General features: G+C 37.0%; 1 protein-coding gene across 1 annotated transcript; it reads right to left on the bottom strand.

The window, feature by feature from the left end:
• Positions 1-5,824: 5,824 nt before the first annotated feature.
• LOC120205044 (DCC family protein At1g52590, chloroplastic-like) lies at positions 5,825-7,830 on the bottom strand. Its single transcript, XM_039204992.1, has 4 exons — positions 7,649-7,830; positions 6,471-6,605; positions 6,120-6,212; positions 5,825-6,044 (listed from the first exon to the last, which is right to left on the bottom strand). Exons 1-4 carry the CDS (start codon positions 7,828-7,830, stop codon positions 5,963-5,965), a joined length of 492 nt encoding a protein of 163 aa, XP_039060923.1. The 3' UTR covers positions 5,825-5,962.
• Between the last annotated feature and the right edge of the window lie 11,898 nt (positions 7,831-19,728).

The following is a 19,728-nucleotide window of genomic DNA, read 5'->3' as shown; positions in this document are numbered from 1 at the left end:
TTGAAGAGCTTCGAACAATATTCTCCTATTAACATCGAAAAGGTGAAAAATTCTAGTTGTTGAGAATAAGAAAGTATTGGTACTATCAAAAACAATTTTTAAAAAAAAACACAAGCTCGATTTCAAATAATTTAGTGACATGTTAATGATTAAACATGATTCGAGGAGTCGCCACCAACCTTTGATTAGGGTGTGATTGGGCACCCAAAAACGTATTTGTCATTTTAAAAAATATTCATTTTAATTAAAAAAAATTTTGTGGTATGCGTTACCAAAAAGTCAAGTTCAGGAGTAAGTTACGCGTGGGGGAAAATTAACAACCCGCAGCGCCCTAAATTGGTAACTAGTCGATTAATTAGTTGTTTTTGCAATGAAATTTAAGAATTCGATTCTAATTTAATTTAGGATCCCATACACATAAGGGTTTTGGTTTTCGGGGGAGATGAAGTTGGGTGGAGCTTCATCAACGGAAAAGGGCGACGGTCGACATGAGTTTAGGGGTTCAAATGAAGGCTTTCAAAGTTTTGAGGTTATCTCAAAATGTTATTTTTTAAAATAGGGTAAACTACTTTAAATACTATTGATCTTTAAGTGCGGACTCGAAAATGTCACTGACGTTTTAATTTTGTCAATTTTAGCACTGATGTTTATGTTTAGCTCCAATTATACCATCCAACCATTAATTCATTACGGCACGATGACATGACATCTCTATGCCGTGACGGTGATAATGTGACTCCCTCATCAAAACGACATCGTTTTGGTGCAACCATTTTGATGCTTAAAAAATCCAAAACGATGTTTTATTAGAGTTATTTGATTAAAAATTGCTTCTCATGAGATTTGAACCAAGGTTCTCCACAAACAAATGTTATATGCCCAACTACCATGCTAACTTAAAAACTTGTTATATTCTCAACAAAATTAATATATATGGTAAATAGTATTTGTATATTTTCATCTTTCTTATCAATCCAAATCCATAGACATTTCAGTAATGCTAATCAATTGCTCGTCAAAATGCCAAGCTCAAGATTTTCAACAGCCAAGCTCGAGCTTTCCAAGATTTTTTTTAACACTGAAAAAGCATCAAGCTTTATAGAGGGCAAAGATCAACGTATAAGATGGCAAAAATTTGTTCAGACTGATCAGAATTGCTTTCGTAGCTACCACCAGTGCCATAATTGTTACCACCACCATAACTTCTTTGGCCTCCATAACCACTACCACTGCCAATATCCCATTTTGAACATGTATGGGGTTTTTATTATTTGAAGATAAAGGAGAGAGAGAATTCATATACATATATAAAGAGGAAAGCTTTGGTATCATATTATGTGAGATGACAATGGAAAAGACGAGTGCAAGAATATAATTTTGCACACATAATACGTTAGCCGAAGGGTTCTTGATCAATATCTTTCTTAACAAGAACGTCGAGTATTGAATTGAAAATCTTCAAGGAAGATTGGGTATTCAACCTGGAAGCCAAATCAAAATCTTGAGTTTGGCATTTAGTCGAATAGTTGATTGGCATCACTGAAACGTCTATGAATTTGCGAGGAAGATGGAAGTATACAACTATTATTTAACATATATATTAATTTTGTTAAAAATAGAATAAGTTTTTAAGTTAACTTGGTGGTTGGGTGTTTAGTATTGATTCAAATCTCATGAGAAGCAATTTTTAATCAAATACATATAATAAAACAATGTAGTTTTGGGGTTTTTTTAAATTTTTCAAAAAAATAGTTTTTGGTTTTTTAAGTATCAAAATGGTTGCGTCAAAATGCTGTCGTTTTGATGAGGGAGACATATCACTACCGTCACGGCACAGAGATGAAATGTCATCGTAATAAACATAAACATCAGTGTTAAAATTGACAAAATTGAAATGTCAATGGCATTTTCGAACCCGCGCTTAATGGTCAGTGGTATTTGAAATAATTTATATTTTTAATTTTTAATTTTTAAATAAGATTTTTAAAATTACCAGATTGTGACACATGTGACTTAACAATGAAAATTTCGTGTTAAACATAAATTTCAATGTTAAGCCCGTGCTTAAAGATCAGTGGTATTTGAAGTAATTTATAATTTTAATTTTTAAATTTTAAATAAGATTTTTAAAATTATTAGATTGTGACACGTGTGACTTAACAATAAAAATTACAGTCATTGATAGCTCAAGCATCTAAAGTGGTAACGATTGTAGTGTTAGGCACCAAAATGAGTTAAAAAATAGTTTGGGTACCTATTCATAAAAAGCGGTATAATTTAAACACTTATTTTGATATTAAACCTTTAAGTAATGTCAAAGCTTCGAATCTTAACATTATGAATAAAAAATTAAATTGAGAGAGACAAGTACGTAATAAACTTACACAATGTCTAATCTAAATTAGTATCTCAATAGATCAAACACCGATAATTATATAAAAGTATATTAATAAAACTCCAACTATAACACTCATTGATGTAGTTGTGGATATTGAATGAGGTAGTACAAGATGGCATTTTGTGCACCGCACATATGGTTCCCCAATAATGGCCCCTTTTATTTTAGTTAATTTATCTTTAATTTTTTAATTAATTTATAATCATACGTTGAGTCATTTAACATTTAAATTTTTATAAATTAAATTAATGGTGCTCGTCGTTAGTGGTGCTCATCGCTGCTCGTTGAGCGTAGAAGAATCATCATAAGTTTAAGATACCTTTTTTTGACTAAAATAAAATATTTAATTTATTATTTTTCTCCATAAAATTTTAGATGGAAATCTAAAAACAATGAATTTCATATGCCTTAGCTATCCAAATTATTGCAGTTTGGATTTTGGTGGACCTTTTTTTCTTATTGCTAATATTAAAAGAAGGAATAGTTTAATCGGCTAGGGCATAGGATTAGTCATCAACAAGACTCAGGTTCAAGCCCTGAGAGTCGCATACTTTTTCAAAAATAAAAAAAATTGATATTGAAAGAAGGCTTAATAGGCTCAAGTATAGTATATTGACATTCCCACTTTGACTCTCTTTTTATATGAACTTACTGAACGATCTCGTTGATAAAAAGGAGTGTTTACAATGCGACTCAATCAGGTTTCTCTCGGTATAAAAAATATATATTGAAAATTGTAAAAAAAATTAAATAAAATCCTAAAAAGGTTTTAAAAAATTATTTAAAAATAATAAAAATAACTAAAACAAACCACAACTGATAGTTTAGGTACTAAACACATTAATTTTTTTTAACGGTGGGGGTACTAAAATGAAATGAAAACTAAACGTTAGGTATGTTTTTTGAAAAAAAATGAAAGTTTAGGTACTAAAACATACCAAAACTGATAGTTTAGGTACTAAACGCATTAAATTTTTAACGACGGGTACTAAAATGAAATGAAAAGTAAATGTTAGGTATGGTTTTGAAAAAAATTGAAAGTTTAGGTACCAAAACAAATCACAACTGATAGTTTAGGTACTAAACGCGTTGATTTTTTAACGGGGTGGTACTAAAATGAAATGAAAACTAAACGTTAGGTATGATTTTGAAAAAATTGAAAGTTTAGGTACTAAAATAGACCAAAACTAATAGTTTAGGTACTAAACGCATTGAATTTTTAACGACGGGTACTAAAATGAATTGAAAAATAAACGTTAGGTATGATTTTAAAAAAATTGAAAGTTAATGTACCAAAACAAATCACAACTGATAGTTTAGGTACTAAACGCGTTAATTTTTAACGGGGTGGTACTAAAATGAAATGAAAACTAAACGTTAGGTATGATTTTGAAAAAATTGAAAGTTAATGTACCAAATCAAATCGCAACTGATAGTTTAGGTACTATATGGTTTATTTTTTAACGACAAGGTACTAAAATGGAATAAAAATTAAAAGTTAGATATGATTTGGAAAAAAAATTGAAAGTTTAGATACTAAAACAGACCAAAACTACTAAACACATTAAATTTTTAACGACGAGTACTAAAATGAAAACTAAACGTATGTATGATTTTGAATTTTTTTTGAAAATTTAGGTATAAAACTAAACGTTATGTATGATTTTGAAAAAATTAAAAGTTAAGTTCTAAAAAGGACTAAAACTAATAATTTAGGTAATGAATTTGTAATTTACCCAAAAATTAATTAAGTCAAATAAAAATAGTATTGATAATTTGACTAAATTTCAAGCTCAAACATATATATATATATATATATATATATATATATATATATATAATATATTATATATATATATATATATATATATAATATATATATATATTTGTTTACCCTAAATAAAAATAGGGATGAGACGATTTAAGGAAAAAATATTTTTGTTTAAAAAATTTGACATTGTTTCACTTCAATAAACAAGTGCAAGGAAAAATAGGAGAAAAGATACAAATATAAAATTAATATATAAAATATAAAAATAATTTAAAGTTCTTTTAAGGATCGATCCATTCACGATGAGGTTCACAATTGATTTCTTCCGTCAAAAGGCTCTTGAAAAGATGGCATAAAAGCATTTCGAGTGGCTTCATTCTCCCATTCTACCTGTTCCCACCAGTCTTGGAATCCCCTAATGGTGATGTGATTCCCTTTTGCACTGTCAGAGTTGAGAGGAAGCTTCTTCAGTTTAGGACAATATCTTATTTCAATACGTTTCAGACATAGGAAGGGCAGGGCATCCCAGTATATGCTCTTCAATTCCGGTAGTTCCCGTAGACCAAGTGTTTGAAGGTTCAGAAATGGTGTAGGGTATGGAATTCCCAGCACATCTGCAACATCTCCGAGTCTTCCCTCGCTCAGTATTTCTTCCATTTTTGCACACCCAGTTATCCAAAGAGACCTTAGATTTGGAGCAAGAAACAGCCAGGTAACGTCCTTCAATTTGTTACATCCAAAAATATTAACATCCCTCAATGTGTGGAAGCCTGAAGTGTAATTAGTACTAGGAGAAACCCTACTATGCAGTTTTTCCATTTTCATCTCCTCCATATTATCACAAACTAATAAATAAATTTTTAGATATATCACTAGATAAAATTGTGATGTGATATTAGCCACCAACTAATAAAAAATCCATTAGATTTACCAATTATCGTTTGTCAAATGGATGAATCGATAAAATTTTAAAATATAGGAACTTAATTGGGTGTAAAAAATAGGGATTGATGTGTAATTTTGTGTGAGATCTACAAACATTTAGGAAGTTAATTTAATAATTTGGAGGAAATGGAATTAGTTCATCAATATGAAAATTTAAAATTTTCGAGAGAAACGATCGCACTCCAACACCTCTATTAATCTATCCCCAACACCTTCCAAACCTAATTCAACTTAAGTATTCTTAAGTAGCAAAACTGTTATTAGCTTCGCCTCATCTATAAGCATATCCGAATATGTATATTATTAGCGCATGTTAATGGAGAAAAAAATGGTGAAATAGTGGAGGATATGTATATTACTAGCGACGACGCGCATATCCCTAGCTATAACTTCGCCTGCCAATATTTTTGATAAATTACGTGTTTAATACTTAAACTATCAATTTTAGTGAGTCTACTTGCGGGCAAAACTATTTAAAACACACCTTGCATGATGCATTAGAAGACCATTCCATGTATGATTATGTGCAGTGAAAAATCGAGTTTTAGGTACATTTCAACACGATTTCACGACGCAGAGTTAGAAATCTGGATCGCTATAGGATTATTATATGTTTAAACATCAGGACTCATATACAGCAGGGTGAAACAATGTAATAAACACGACACCAACACATTTAAACACGATAAATGCTTAATATATGTATCGTATTCATAGTGAGACCTTTCATAATTTACAACATAAACAGTCAAGAAACAAGATGAAACATCAGGACTCATATACAACAGGACTTATCAAGATGCCCTCCATTTTTGTGTGATATATGACTTACTATTCATTGTATTGCTTCATATCTTGCAAGAAGTCAAATACCCAAAAATCGCATACCGGTTGTTCGCGATGTTGTCGTACATGAAGTCCCTTACGAGCCTGCAATCGGCGCAAATCGAAAACAAAGAAATGATGACAGAGATCACCATTGAGAATCCGAAAGGGATGACTTACAAGGGTATGAATTGCATGAAGAATGCAAGCCGAGGGAAAGGCAATTCCAGGTATTCAATGATCTTCAACACCGCTTCTGATTTAATATATGATCTGAAATTCCATCAACAAATTTAATGATTAAAGACGGTAAACCAAATCGAGTCGGAAAGCTTAACAACTTAATGACCGGCGATGTCCTACTACATGTCTACATGTCCATAAGCCGCAATTATCCTTTCCGGTTGTCCATAAATCTCGAGATTAAGCGGACGATAAAAAGAAACAACAATATTGTGCTTACTATACCGACACAATACGATTCCGGGATAGTACCGTGTCGTTTGCGGTTTATGACATGAATCATTTTACCTATCTTTTTCAACAAGAACAACACTGAAAATATCATCAGGAGCTCTTCCAGATCTCCTCAGTAGCTTCTTCCCTGCTTCACTTTGAAGAGCTTCGAACAATATTCTCCTATTAACATCGAAAAGGTGAAAAATTCTAGTTGTTGAGAATAAGAAAGTATTGGTACTATCAAAAACAATTTTTTTAAAAAAACACAAGCTCGATTTCAAATAATTTAGTGACCTGTTAATGATTAAACATGATTCGAGGAGTCGCCACCAACCTTTGATTAGGGTGTGATTGGGCACCCAAAAACGTATTTGTCATTTTAAAAAATATTCATTTTAATTAAAAAAACAAATTTGTGGTATGCGTTACCAAAAAGTCAAGTTCAGGAGTAAGTTACGCGTGGGGAAAAATTAGCAACCCGCAGCGCCCTAAATTGGTAACTAGTCGATTAATTAGTTGTCTTTGCAATGAAATTTAAGAATTCGATTCTAATTTAATTTAGGATCCCATACACATAAGGTTTTGGTTTTTGGGGGAGATGAAGTTGGGTGGAGTTTCATCGACGGAAAAGGGCGACGATCGACATGAGTTTAGGGTTCAAATGAAGGCTTTCAAAGTTTTGAGTTTATCTCAAAATGTTATTTTTTAAAAATAGGGTAAACTACTTTAAATACTATTGATCTTTAAGCGCAGACTCGAAAAATGTCACTGACGTTTTAATTTTGTCAATTTTAGCACTGATGTTTATGTTTAGCTCCAATTATACCATCTAACCATTAATTCATTACGGCACGATGACATGACATCTCTATGCCGTGACGGTGATAATGTGACTCCCTCATCAAAACGACATCGTTTTGGTGCAACCATTTTGATGCTTAAAAAATCCAAAACGATGTTTTATTAGAGTTATTTGATTAAAAATTGCTTCTCATGAGATTTGAATGCTAACTTAAGAACTTGTTATATTCTCAACAAAATTAATATATATGTTAAATAGTATTTGTATATTTTCATCTTTCTTATCAATCCAAGTCCATAGACGTTTCAGTAATGCTAATCAATTGCTCGTCAAAATGCCAAGCTCAAGATTTTCAACAGCCAAGCTCTAGCTTTCCAAGATTTTTTTTTTACACTGAAAAAGCATCAAGCTTTATAGAGGGCAAAGATCAACGTATAAGATGGCAAACAAAATTTGTTCAGACTGATCAGAATTGCTTTCGTAGATATCACCAGTGCCATAATTGTTACCACCACCATAACTTCCTTGGCCTCCATAACCACTACCACTGCCAATATCCCATTTTGAACATGTCTGCACTGCTTGTATGGGGTTTTTACTATTTGAAGATAAAGGAGATAGATAATTCATATACATATATAAAGAGGAAAGCTTTGGTATCATATTATGTGAGATGACAATGGAAAAGACGAGTGCAAAAATATAATTTGGCACACATAATACGTTAGCCGAAGGGTTCTTGATCAATATCTTTCTTAACAAGAACGTCGAGTATTGAATTGAAAATCTTCAAGGAAGATTGGGTATTCAACCTGGAAGCCAAATCAAAATCTTGAGTTTGGCATTTAGTCGAATAGTTGATTGGCATCACTGAAACGTCTATGAATTTGCGAGGAAGATGAAAGTATACCACTATTATTTAACATATATATTAGTTTTGTTAAAAATAGAATAAGTTCTCAAGTTAGTTTGGTGGTTGGGTGCTTAGCATTGGTTCAAATCTCATGAGAAGCAATTTTTAATCAAATACCTATAATAAAACAACTTCGTTTTGGGTTTTCTAAGCATCAAAACGATCGCATCGAAATGATGTCGTTTTGATGAGGGAGCCACATCATCACCGTCACGGCACAGAGATGAAATGTCATCGTGTTAAACTTAAACGTTAGTATTAAAATTGACAAAATTGAAACGTCAATTAAATTTTCAAGTCCGCGCTTAAAAAGATCAGTGGTATTTGAAGTAATTTATAATTTTATTTTTTAAATTTTAAATAAGATTTTAAAAAATTACTAGATTGTGACACGTGTGACTTAACAATGAAAATTATTGTCGTTGACGGCTCGAACATCTAAAATGGTAACGTTTGTATCATTAGGCACCGAAATGAATCAAAAAATAGTTTGGGAACTTATTCGGAAAAAGTGGTATAATTTGAACACTTATTTTGATATTAAACCTTTAAGTAAAGTCAAAGCTTCTAATCTTAACATTATGAATAAAAAATTAAATTGAGAGAGACAAGTCCGTAATAAACTTACACAATGTCTAATCTAAATTAGTATCTCAATAGATCAAACACCGATAATTATATAAAAGTATATTAATAAAACTCCAACTATAACACTCATTGATGTGCTTGTGGTTATTGAATGAGGTAGTACAAGATGGCATTTTGTGCACCGCACATATGGTTCCCCAATAATGCCCCCTTATTTTTGTAGATGGAACCTCATCATTTGTCTGTACAACTTCAGAGTTTTTTCTTAATTAATATTAATTGATTTGCGTCGTATAATTAATTTTAGTGAGTGAGTATTTTAGCGAAGATTTTTTATATGTATAAAACTTTAAATTCAAAACATACTTAATTGAAAGTAAGTTGTTTATTATTCAAACCAATCCCGTAGATAGGAATGAGAAAATTTTGATAACAATAGAGCAATTCAACTAATTACTAACGATTGCCATGACTGCGCAACATTGATAAAGTGCACTAATCATTCAACCCAGAATTTTATTAAATGTGTCAATCCTAAAATTTTTTTATATTAGTTGTTCACTTTATTAAATGTGTCAATCCTAAAATTTTATTGTGCACACCCTTGAATTCAAGTTTCTTTATATTAGTTGTTCATTTTACTGAAAGTGTTTATCCTGAAATTTTATTTGTGTCTGTCCCATACGAAATTTTTTTATTATTAATACATATGTGTTCGCCCTGAAAAATATTCCCGGATCGCGCCATTGCATTGTGTAGACGCTCAATTTGTCCGGGGTGTTATTCGTGTTTAATCGGGTTTTATTATTGTTTTTATTGCAATTTCGGTTATTAGCATAAATTTGGTATTATGTAGTTATATATATATATATATACGGATAAGTAATTAAATAGTTAAATAATTGAATAATTAAATATATAAAATATGCCCTAAATATTGCCATTTTTGTTACAGGCCGAACCAAATAATTAAAATACAACAGGCTCAAGCCCAAAGTAGCAGCCCATTTGAGGATACCCTAGACCCGTTAGGGTTTCCTGTCACCATCTCCATGCGCAGCTGAGCCTCCACCGTTGGATCTGGCTTCATGATCCAACGACTCTCAATCCTCCCAGAAGCCTCCACCGTTAGATCGGAGGTGATCCAACGGCTCCTAACGCACTCGGAACTCCAAGACAGCACGAACCAACCGGGTGCTACCCACGTGAAGTCTCTCGGGACTGTTCCCCATCGCCTGTGCCCAGGCTGCTCGCGCCCGTGACTTGCTCGCTCCAGAGCCCTGCAAACACACCAAACGAGAACAGAAACAGAAAAGAAGAAAACTGGAAAGAAATCTAAAAACTAGAAATATAAAGGAAAGGAAGGGGGTAAGGGAGAGCCCTCGGTCATCGGCAAGGGAGAGGAACAAAAAAAAGGAAAACACCAATCCCTCAGTCATAAGAAAAAAACAGAGAATACAACCCAAAAAGAACACAAAAAAAAAAACGAAATACCCAGCAACCAGCAACCATAGAACACAAACCCAAGGCAAGACACTTACCCTTTCGATCCAGTAACTTTCGTCACTAGAAATCCACACCCCGTCTGCGATAAGGTAAAACCTTTTGCTTCCCGTTCATTTGGAGTCGTGCATGTCGGTTTTAGGTCTCGAGCTTTAGGGATTTGGAGGGTTCGGTGTAGATTTGGTCATATGTTGGCCGGGTAGTTGGATGGTGGCTCTCATCGGAGTCTTTTGGGGAAGAAAAAAGGTCGCGATGGCCGTGGTTTTTGTAGGTTTACTAGAGGGTGAAGCCGGTTGGGTTTTCAAGTTTAGTTTGGGTTTAGGTTGCCGGTTTAGGTTGGTACTTGAAGGGGTTCTCGTCGGGGTCGTTTGGAGGTAGCAACCACGGCGGTTGCTACGGCAGATACCAGGGAGGTCTTGGGCTTCGTCGAGGGTTAGGAGAGAGTTTGAGGGAGAGAAGTTGAGAACGGCGGGGGGGGGGGGGGATAAGTTTGCTAAAATGAAACTAAAGGGAAAATGAAAATTAGGTTAAAAATAAACCAAAGGCACCTAATATGTTCAGCTTCCAAAACGACGTCGTTTGAACCCGAGCCTAGGAGAGGTTTAACCACGTCGCGGTCCCTGCAGTTCTCAACTGTTTTGTTTTAATCCCCGCTTTGATGTTGTGGAAATCTTAAATTGGGCTCTCAATCTTTATGTTTGCTACATTTTAGTACGAACCATGTTGTTTAAAGTTTTTCACAGTTTTATGTATTTGACTCTTAAATTTCAGGACATTTATTTTAGTCCATCTCGTTTGTTAATTCATATCTTGTGTTATTTATGTTTCTGGCCTGTTGTTTCGAGTTCTTTTATTTTAGCCCTATGTTTTGTTGTGTTTAAATCTTTGTCGTCTTAAACATTCGACATCCGCATTTTTGTATGTTGCATTTTAGTCCTGAGTGTGTTTTGTTCTATTTTGTTTTTAGTCCCTTGTAATGAGAATAGTTTCATTTCAGCTCTTAGTATTCAGTACGGTATAATGCTAGCATTTCTACCTTAATTTGTATTTTATTCATAAGTAGGATATTAAAGTTTAATTTAAATATAATTATTTTCTGAAATCTTATAATTTGTTATGCTATGTTTTCGTTGGTTGTGTTTAGGCCATCTTTGTTCATTAAGTATAGCTATGTATAGAGTGTATATATATATATATATATATATTTTAAATGTGTATGGGATCTTTATTGAGATATCACATTCCGAGCATGTTGTTAGCGTTCGTATATTTAGGTGTAGCTTTTATGCATGTTTAGCCTCATGTGCATGACTCGATCTAATCACATAATCGGAATTAAGGGTAATGCCCTTTTAATCTAAAATTATCAGAATGACTTTCCTTAACTTACTGGAAGGTCGTTATTGATGATTTTAAATTACAAGTGTATCCCGTCATTGTCACTAAAATTTTGATTCTCCACTTTAAAATTTGGGAGCGAAAGAAAAGGAAATATTCGACTATTTAAACTTTTCGAGAAAAGGTCGTTAGAACTGAACTAAAGATCTGGTCCCGATATTTTTAAATAATCGAATATCTTTATCTTTCTAATGACTTGGTAATTTTAAATTAATCTATTTTGTTGCTTTGAATGTTGCAAATTTGCATGTTTGTCGTTTAAAGGGATCACTAATCAAATCAAATTTGAACTTGTGAAATTCGTTGCAAAGAAATTAATTAATCGACTAGGTACCGATTTAGGGCGTTGTGGGGGTGCTAATCCTTCCCCACACGTAATCGACTCCCGAACTCAGATTTTGATAACGCAGACCTCTACTTGTCGTTTTAATTAAAATTAATTTTTATTTAAAATGACAAAATGCTTTTGGGTGCCCAATCACACCCTAATCAAAGATTGGTGGCGACTCCTCGAACCTTATATTTTTACCGTAACGGAATTTCCAAATTTTCGAAACGAGAGGTTTTCTAAAAATCACATTGTTTTTAATTAAAAATCCAATTGAAAAGATAATAATTAAAAATGACGCGGTTTCAAAAATCTCGCCCCCCCCGCTCCGCGTAAAAATCGTTTCGACAGCTTGGCGACTCCGCTGGGGACTTTTTAGAGAGTCAGGCCTATAGTCGATTAATTAATTGTCTTTGCAAACGAAAGTTGTAAGTTCATTCAATTTGATTTTGATCCCTGATTTGTTTTAAATTGTTGTTGCATTTTAATTTGCGTTTTAATTAACAAATAAATAGTTGTACTAATGTGTGATCTACATGTTTTCAGTTTTCTGACTTTCACTTTAGTCTATTGTTTCTCTTGGATCGAGGCAAAGGATTATGAGTTTCCCCACTGTTGCTGTAAACCTTTAATATTTAGAGCATTCTAACTGTGCTCTGTCCCGTTAGGTAGGGGTGAAAGCTACGCTTACGTGAGAAAAATTACTTTTCTCCGCATGGGCTTTAGCTAGTAACCTCTGGGATACATGCCTTATGTTTACGAGTGAAACATTGAGTTTCCTCGCATGGACATAGGAAAATGTATCCTCTCGAAATTGAACTTGATCCGTTTTAAGCCTATAATGGGCGAGGATCGAGGGTCTGGCAAGCCCAAGGGGGCACCAGCAAAGGACAATTCGAGGACCCTTTTAGAAATACTGAAACTCTGCCCATCTTATGTTGAATCTCTGTCCGCAGGCACAAAGGGGAAACTCATTCTAACTTTTCCCTCGAATTTATTTTTTTTGGCAAAAAGTATGCGAGCTAGAGATCATGTGGTTAGGTTTATTTTTCAAACATGCATGTGAATTAGATACCATGCGGTTAGGTTTTTTTAGGAGTAACAAAACATGTGGGTAAATATCATGTCGGGTAGGATCTACTAAAGCATGATTCGGTAGACGCCATGTTGGGTAGATACCATGTGAATTAGGTTTAGGATGTATATTTTCTATCTTCATGTTGTTTGTTTATTCTTTGACTATTCATTGTATATACTAACACAGTTTTATTTTTGTTTGTGTTTTATTTATTACCGCTGCATTGCATCATCATTCATGAAGAAAGGTGTTGATTCACAAGGTGGTCATAAAAGTAGAAGGCGATCATAAAATGGACAAGAGCTTTCATAACAAGGAAGTGGATAACGCAGAAGTGAGGTCGTGGTCCGAGGAAACTCAGAGGAAGAAAGGCGACAGTTTGACTGAAGATTACATATCAGTACTACCAGAGGTTGCTCCGGTCAGTCTAAAGCAAAACGATTTGCAAGAGTTACGCGAAATTTGGGAAAGTTGGAATTCTGAGGTGAAATACTCTTTCTGGCAAAAGTATGGTGACATCGCCCTTCTGTTGTATGTGAAAGTAAACGAACCCCTAATCAAAGCTCTCGTCCAGTTTTGGAATCCCGCGTATAGCTGCTTCACTTTCCACAAGGAAGACATGACTCCCACGTTAGAAGAATACACCTCCTTGTTTCATTTCGAGACGATACACTTGGACCGTATCTACTCAAAAGCCTCAAGGACCCAATCCTTTAAGAGCAAGCTCGCAAGGATTACTGGGATGGGAGAGAAGTGGGTTGCTGATCGAATCCAAAAGAAGGGAGAGTCCGATTGCTTCCCTTGGTCATGCCTCAAGGAGCTTATTGTCAAGCATAGCGATATCGAGAAGAGCATGGAGATGTTCACCTTGGGAATTTATGGTTTGATGATTTTCCCGAAAGTTCTTTATCACGTGGAAGCCGCAGTGGTCGATTTATTCGAGCGTTTGGAAAGGAAGGTAAACCCTGTTCCTGCGGTTTTGGCTGAAACATTCAGAGCACTTAGCAGTTGCAGAAGAGCTGAGAGTACCGCTTCACCGGGTGTGTCCAGCTGCTTACTGTTTGGATACGCAGTCACTTCTGGAAAATTGACCGAGAGTATAGTCGACGGTTTTCTACGGCCTATTCACCCTTAAAAGATTTCCTCACTAAGAGTGGCCAGAGCATCTCACCAGGAAAGATTGGGTTTCACTCTTCAGAAATTTACAGGAACATGATAGTGTGGCGTGTCCCCTGGTTAGCTTTTGTGGATGTGTTGTACAATGCGGGGATTCCGATTGGGTAACCCTATTAGGGTTATGGGGTGAGTAGGTTATGCGCCACTGATGGTACTGAGACAATTTGGGGCACGCCAATTCATCCCAGCTACATCCGGTCTGAAGGCATCTGAATTTGTGTACTGTGGAGATCACTACAAGAAGACTGCTCGTGCAATGTCAGAGGCGTGGAAGTCAACCTTTAGAACTGATTTCATAGCAGCGAGGTCATGCTGACCCCAGACTACGTGGCATGGAGGGCGGCGCGAAAGAATGATATCCTTCCGTTGGCGGATCGTGACCAACAATTCCTTTGGAAGTACAGTTTAAATACGTACCGTCTAAGTTGGAGATACTGAAGAGTGAATTCGAAGCGGAAATCGCCAGGAAGGAAGCGGAGTGTGAGGCCCTTAGACAAAGAATTTCATGTTGGACATCGATAGGGGGTTCTATAATACACAGTTTGAGCTTATGCGCAAGAGAAAGGATGAGGTGGAGGCCAATCTCACTAGTTACAGAGCGATTACCAAAAATGAGTCGAGCACGGGCAATTGCTGGCCTCGGGAGAACTTCAGAGCAGTGGCGGTTAGAGCTCCGGGCTGAGAGGGATCGCCGAGTTAGAGACGTCAGAGCCGAGAGAGAGCACCGAGTCAGAGAAGTAGAGACAGAGAAGAAGAAAGAAATCAAGAACTTGAGTCCGAGAGAAGGTCCTGGGTTAGGGCATTGAAGAGCGAAAGGACAGAGGCTAAAGAGTTAAGACAAAGGTACACCTTGAGCAAGAAGCGAGAAGAAGAATTGCATGCTAATATTGAAGAACTCAGAATGAAGGCAAATAACATGCAACTTGAACTTGAGGTTAGAAAGCAAAGAATCGACGAGCTCGAAACTGAGAAGAGGCAGAGCAAAGAAGAGCTAAAATTAGAAAGGCAACATCGGAGAACGTGCTCCAAGGCAAACAGGATGAAGTATTCCTCTGGATACAGAGGTGCGGAGTAAAGAACGAACGGATAGAGGTACTCAATCAAGAGATGCACGAGATGGAATCAAGGCATGAGGAAGAGTTAGCTCGAGCCAAGGCAAAGAATGAAGAGTACAGTGCCTACGTTATGCAGCTTGAAAGTTCCTTATCTGCAGAAAAAAGTCAGCGTTGCCAAGTGGATCAAAGGGTTAGCCTCGAGGAGAACGCTGCTTTGCAAAAGAAGATTCATGATTTAGAGGCTGCCTACGAAGCTGCCAGACACAAATCGCTGGTCTCGAGCGCACCGTCCAAGGCACCAGACTGCAATGGCAAAACTCAAACGATCACTTTAGAGACTGGAAGACAAACGTGAATCACGTGATCCGAGAGACCATGAATCAGTTAAGCGGCGTTGCGAGGCAGTTGGGAGAGATGGACCTCCAAGCAAAGTCATCCAGAGCTATGCCAATCCAGCATCAGGCGTAGGAAAGAGGGTCGATTGGCTTGTCAGTCAGATAGTAGAGCTGAACATGAGAGCTAGGCCATTTCTGTAGTGGACTTTTCTTGTAAAGATGATGCTTTTGTCCTAAATGAAAGTTGTTCTAAGACTGATCGCGTCTTATGAATCAATGTCTTTCTGCATGCATTTGCATTTTATTTGCAATTTAAGTTTTGTATTGCATTTTATCGCACTTCACATAATTTGCATTCATCCTCAAAGCATTAAAATTAACAATAAGGGATACATTACAGAATACTGGGAAATTTCAAGCATCACTATAACACAAGGAAGGCCATGGATGATAAGATTGCTCAAATAGAAAGAACTCAATTGCAGTTGCAAGATGATCTGAGAAAATGCAAGAAGATATGCTTAAGGCTCAAGAGGATATGTTGTCTAAGTTGGCAAATATGCTAGGAGGGAGAAATCCAGAGCACGGAAAGGCCCATGAGCAAACAAGTGAAGAACCACTTTACCCCCCAGGGTTTACCCCGGTACAGTCTCCGAATATCCAAGGAACATCTGTCCATACCAAAGTACACATAAATCCTGACGGCATTGCAGTGAATCCGCAACCGGATCTTGTTCGCATCCCGAAGAAAGCCCATATCACCAGGTCCCGGACCTTGATGAAGAAGCAAAGAAGAGCGAAAAACAAGTTGTTGCAGGAGCAATATAAGCAGCTAGCAAATGAAGTACAAGCTATGAAAGAAGATACCAGCTTGTATGGTCTCGACGCTAAGGAACTGAGTTTAGTTCCTGATCTGGTCCTACCTCCCAAGTTCAAAACTCCTGATTTCGAGAAATACGACGGTACCCAATGCCCTTCTGCCCATATCACAATGTTCTGCAGGAAAATGACTGGTTACGTAGGGGACGACCAGCTGTTGATCCACTGTTTCCAGGAAAGCTTAGTAGGCTCAGCATTGCGATGGGTATATCAACTAAGGAGAGTTGATGTCAGGCATGGAAAGACCTGGCCAAATCTTTTCGACCAGTATAAACATGTGAAGGACGTCAGGCCTAACAGAATGGTGCTGCAAGCAATGGAGAAGAAGCATAGTGAAAGTTTCAGACAATATGCTCAGAGGTGGAGAGAGATAGCAGTACAAGTCCACCCACCGTTGGTAGAGGAAGAAACGAACCTACTTTTGTTAATACCTTGAAGGCTCCATTTTCTCACATTTTGTTGGTAATCCTTCTCGAAGTTTTGCTGATATAGTTACGGCGGGAGAAATGATTGAAATGGCGATCAAAAGCGGGAAGCTTGAGGGAGGAGATTCCAGCAAGAAACAACCGATGGGAAGAAGGAAAACGAAGTCAACAAATAAGGAGTATGATTCCCATAATATCACAGTGTCCCGACCACAGGGAACGGTAGCATCACCCCAAATTGACAATAGGCAGGGGGCAAGAGATCCAAGGAGAGAGAGGCCTCAATTTGATCCGATTCCCATGACTTATAAGGAGTTATTCCACGAATTATATGATCGACATGTAGTCACCTTATCATGTGGACCCTATACAACCCCCGTATCCCAAGTGGTATGATGCTAGTGCTAAGTGCGAATACCATGCAGGGGTTTCCGGACATTCTATTGAAAATTGTCCCGCTTTCAAAAAGGTCGTCCAAGCTCTGAGAGAAGAAGAAACGTCATCAACTTTGGTGACGGTGAACAGCCAAACATAGCCCAGAATCCATTGCCAAACCATGCAGGAGCCGGGATTAATGCAGTCGCTGAAGAGAAAGGAAAAACGACTGTAAAAAATGTTAGGGAGGTGATGTCACCCATGTCTTGGGTGTGGCGCCAAATGGTCAAGGTAGGACTATTAAAGACTAATCTGCCACGTGAACGTTTCAGTAACGAAGAGATGTGCCACTACCATACTGCACACAAAACACAGTATACAACAGTGTTCTGATTTCTTGGGCTGGTACAAGAGATGATAGTAAGGAAATCGAGTTCTTCAAAGAAGGGGCTGAGAAAGAAGAAGCGGAAGTTTACGCCTCTGAGGGATCCAAAGAGGTCTATAGTGCTAGTTGTCCCCTCGTCATTATCCCAAGAATCGAGTGGCTGAGAAGGTAGCTCCAAAGGTGATTATTACACCTCCCTCTCCGTTCCTGTACAAAGACAATAAACAAGTACCCTGGAGATATACTTGTCGAATAGGAGAGGTGACAAAGCAACAGGAAGGGGTAGATGAAGTGGGACACATGACCAGGAGTGGTAGATGTTATCACAAAGAACCTGAGAAAAAGATTGCTGTGTCGAGAAAGGAAAAAGTATCGATGTGCAGATAAGAGAAGATGAACCCATCGTCAATGAGCCAGTAACGGAGAACGAAGCGATGGAATTTTTAAAATTTCTGAAACATAGTGAATACAGTATGTTGAGCAATTGCACAAGCTGCCGGCCCGTATTTCTGTCCTATCACTTCTTCTAAGTTCAGAGGCTCATCGCAACGCCCTGTTAAAAGTTTTAAACCAAACATTTGTCCCGAAGGAGATACCCACAGAAAAGCTAGACGACTAGTTGCCAACATCCAGGCCGATAATTTTTTATCTTTTTCTGAGGACGAGATCCTTCTGGGATGATTGGCAATCATAAGGCCCTACACATCACAGTTAGGTGCAAAGGGCATGTTCTATCCAGAGTACTGATAGATAACGGTTCGGCGTTAAATGTGATGCCCTTGGTGACCCTGAAAAAATTGCCAGTGGACAGCACCCTGATGAGAAGCTGTCAAAGTGTGGTTAGCTTTTTGATGGAACGAAGAGAGAAGTTCTAGGCAAGATTGATATCCCTTTGACTATTGGCCCGGCGATATACGAAGTGGAGTTTCTTGTGATGGACATCATGCCTACATACAAATGTTTATTGGGAAGGCCCTGGATTCATCAGGCCGGTGCGGTTCCGTCAACGTTGCCCACAAAGGATAAAATTTGCAATGGATGGGAGGCTTATATGCATTCATGCTGAGGAAGACATTATTGCTTCGGTTTCTACTACTGCTCCATACGTTGAAGTGGAAGAGCAAGCTGTTGAATGTTCTTTCAGATCGTTGGAATACGTCAATGCCATGTTTGCGGCAGAAGGAAAGAAGATCCCGAAGCCTAGATTGTCAAACTGCACCAAATGGGGCTTAAGCTGACTCTCGGAAGATGAGCAAAAACTGGCAAAGGGTTTGGACGTCGGTTGCAAGGACTGGTGGGCCCAATCTACCCTGTAACTAAAAGAGACAGGTTCGGTTTAGGGTATCAGCCAACTTTAAAAGAAAAAATAGAAGCATCAAGAAGATTCAGGAATTGAGAAAGGCAAGATTGACTGGTGAGGACCAAGCTGGGAGCCCATGACATTCCCGCCATTGAGCAGCATTTTCGTATCAGGAGGATATATGTTTCAAGGGACTTTGGAAAGCAGTAAAGGGATAGTTGAGAATGCCTTGGAGGACTTGGGCATTAATGTCATAACCGATGAGGAGTTCAAAGAAATGAGAGCTATGGGCATTTACCCTGCGCCACTGGGCTTTGTGTTGAACAACTGGACTGCGGAGGAATTGCCCGTAGTTTACAAATCTTTTGCAGAGTAATACACTGGAACTCTTCCCTATTGTTCATACCCTGGGACAGTAGGTGATTTGAGTAAAGGGTTAAGTTGTGTGTTTTTACTTGCTTTCAATAAAAGTGTTTTGTTAATTCCCGAATGGCAAACACTTCCTCATGCATTTTTGTTTGAATATACACATATATTATTTCTTTCTATTTGTATATGGGAAAAGATTCTCCCTATGTATATGTATATATCTTCTTTTTCGTATCCTTTCAGGAACTCAGATATCAATAATACGAATGCTAATGACTCTGACCCGGAGATTGATTTCGAGATGCCCATATGTCAAGGGGATATCGAAGGTTGTGATGATGATGAGGGATGTGAACCACCCTCAGAATTACTAAAGATGGTGGAACAGGAAGATGAGCAGATCCTGCCTCACGAAGAGCTT

This window comes from Hibiscus syriacus, unplaced genomic scaffold, assembly GCF_006381635.1.
Source record: "Hibiscus syriacus cultivar Baekdansim isolate YM2019G1 unplaced genomic scaffold, ASM638163v2 tig00012104_pilon, whole genome shotgun sequence".
Classification (NCBI taxonomy): domain Eukaryota; kingdom Viridiplantae; phylum Streptophyta; class Magnoliopsida; order Malvales; family Malvaceae; genus Hibiscus; species Hibiscus syriacus.
This window is presented reverse-complemented; position numbering and strand designations above follow the sequence as displayed.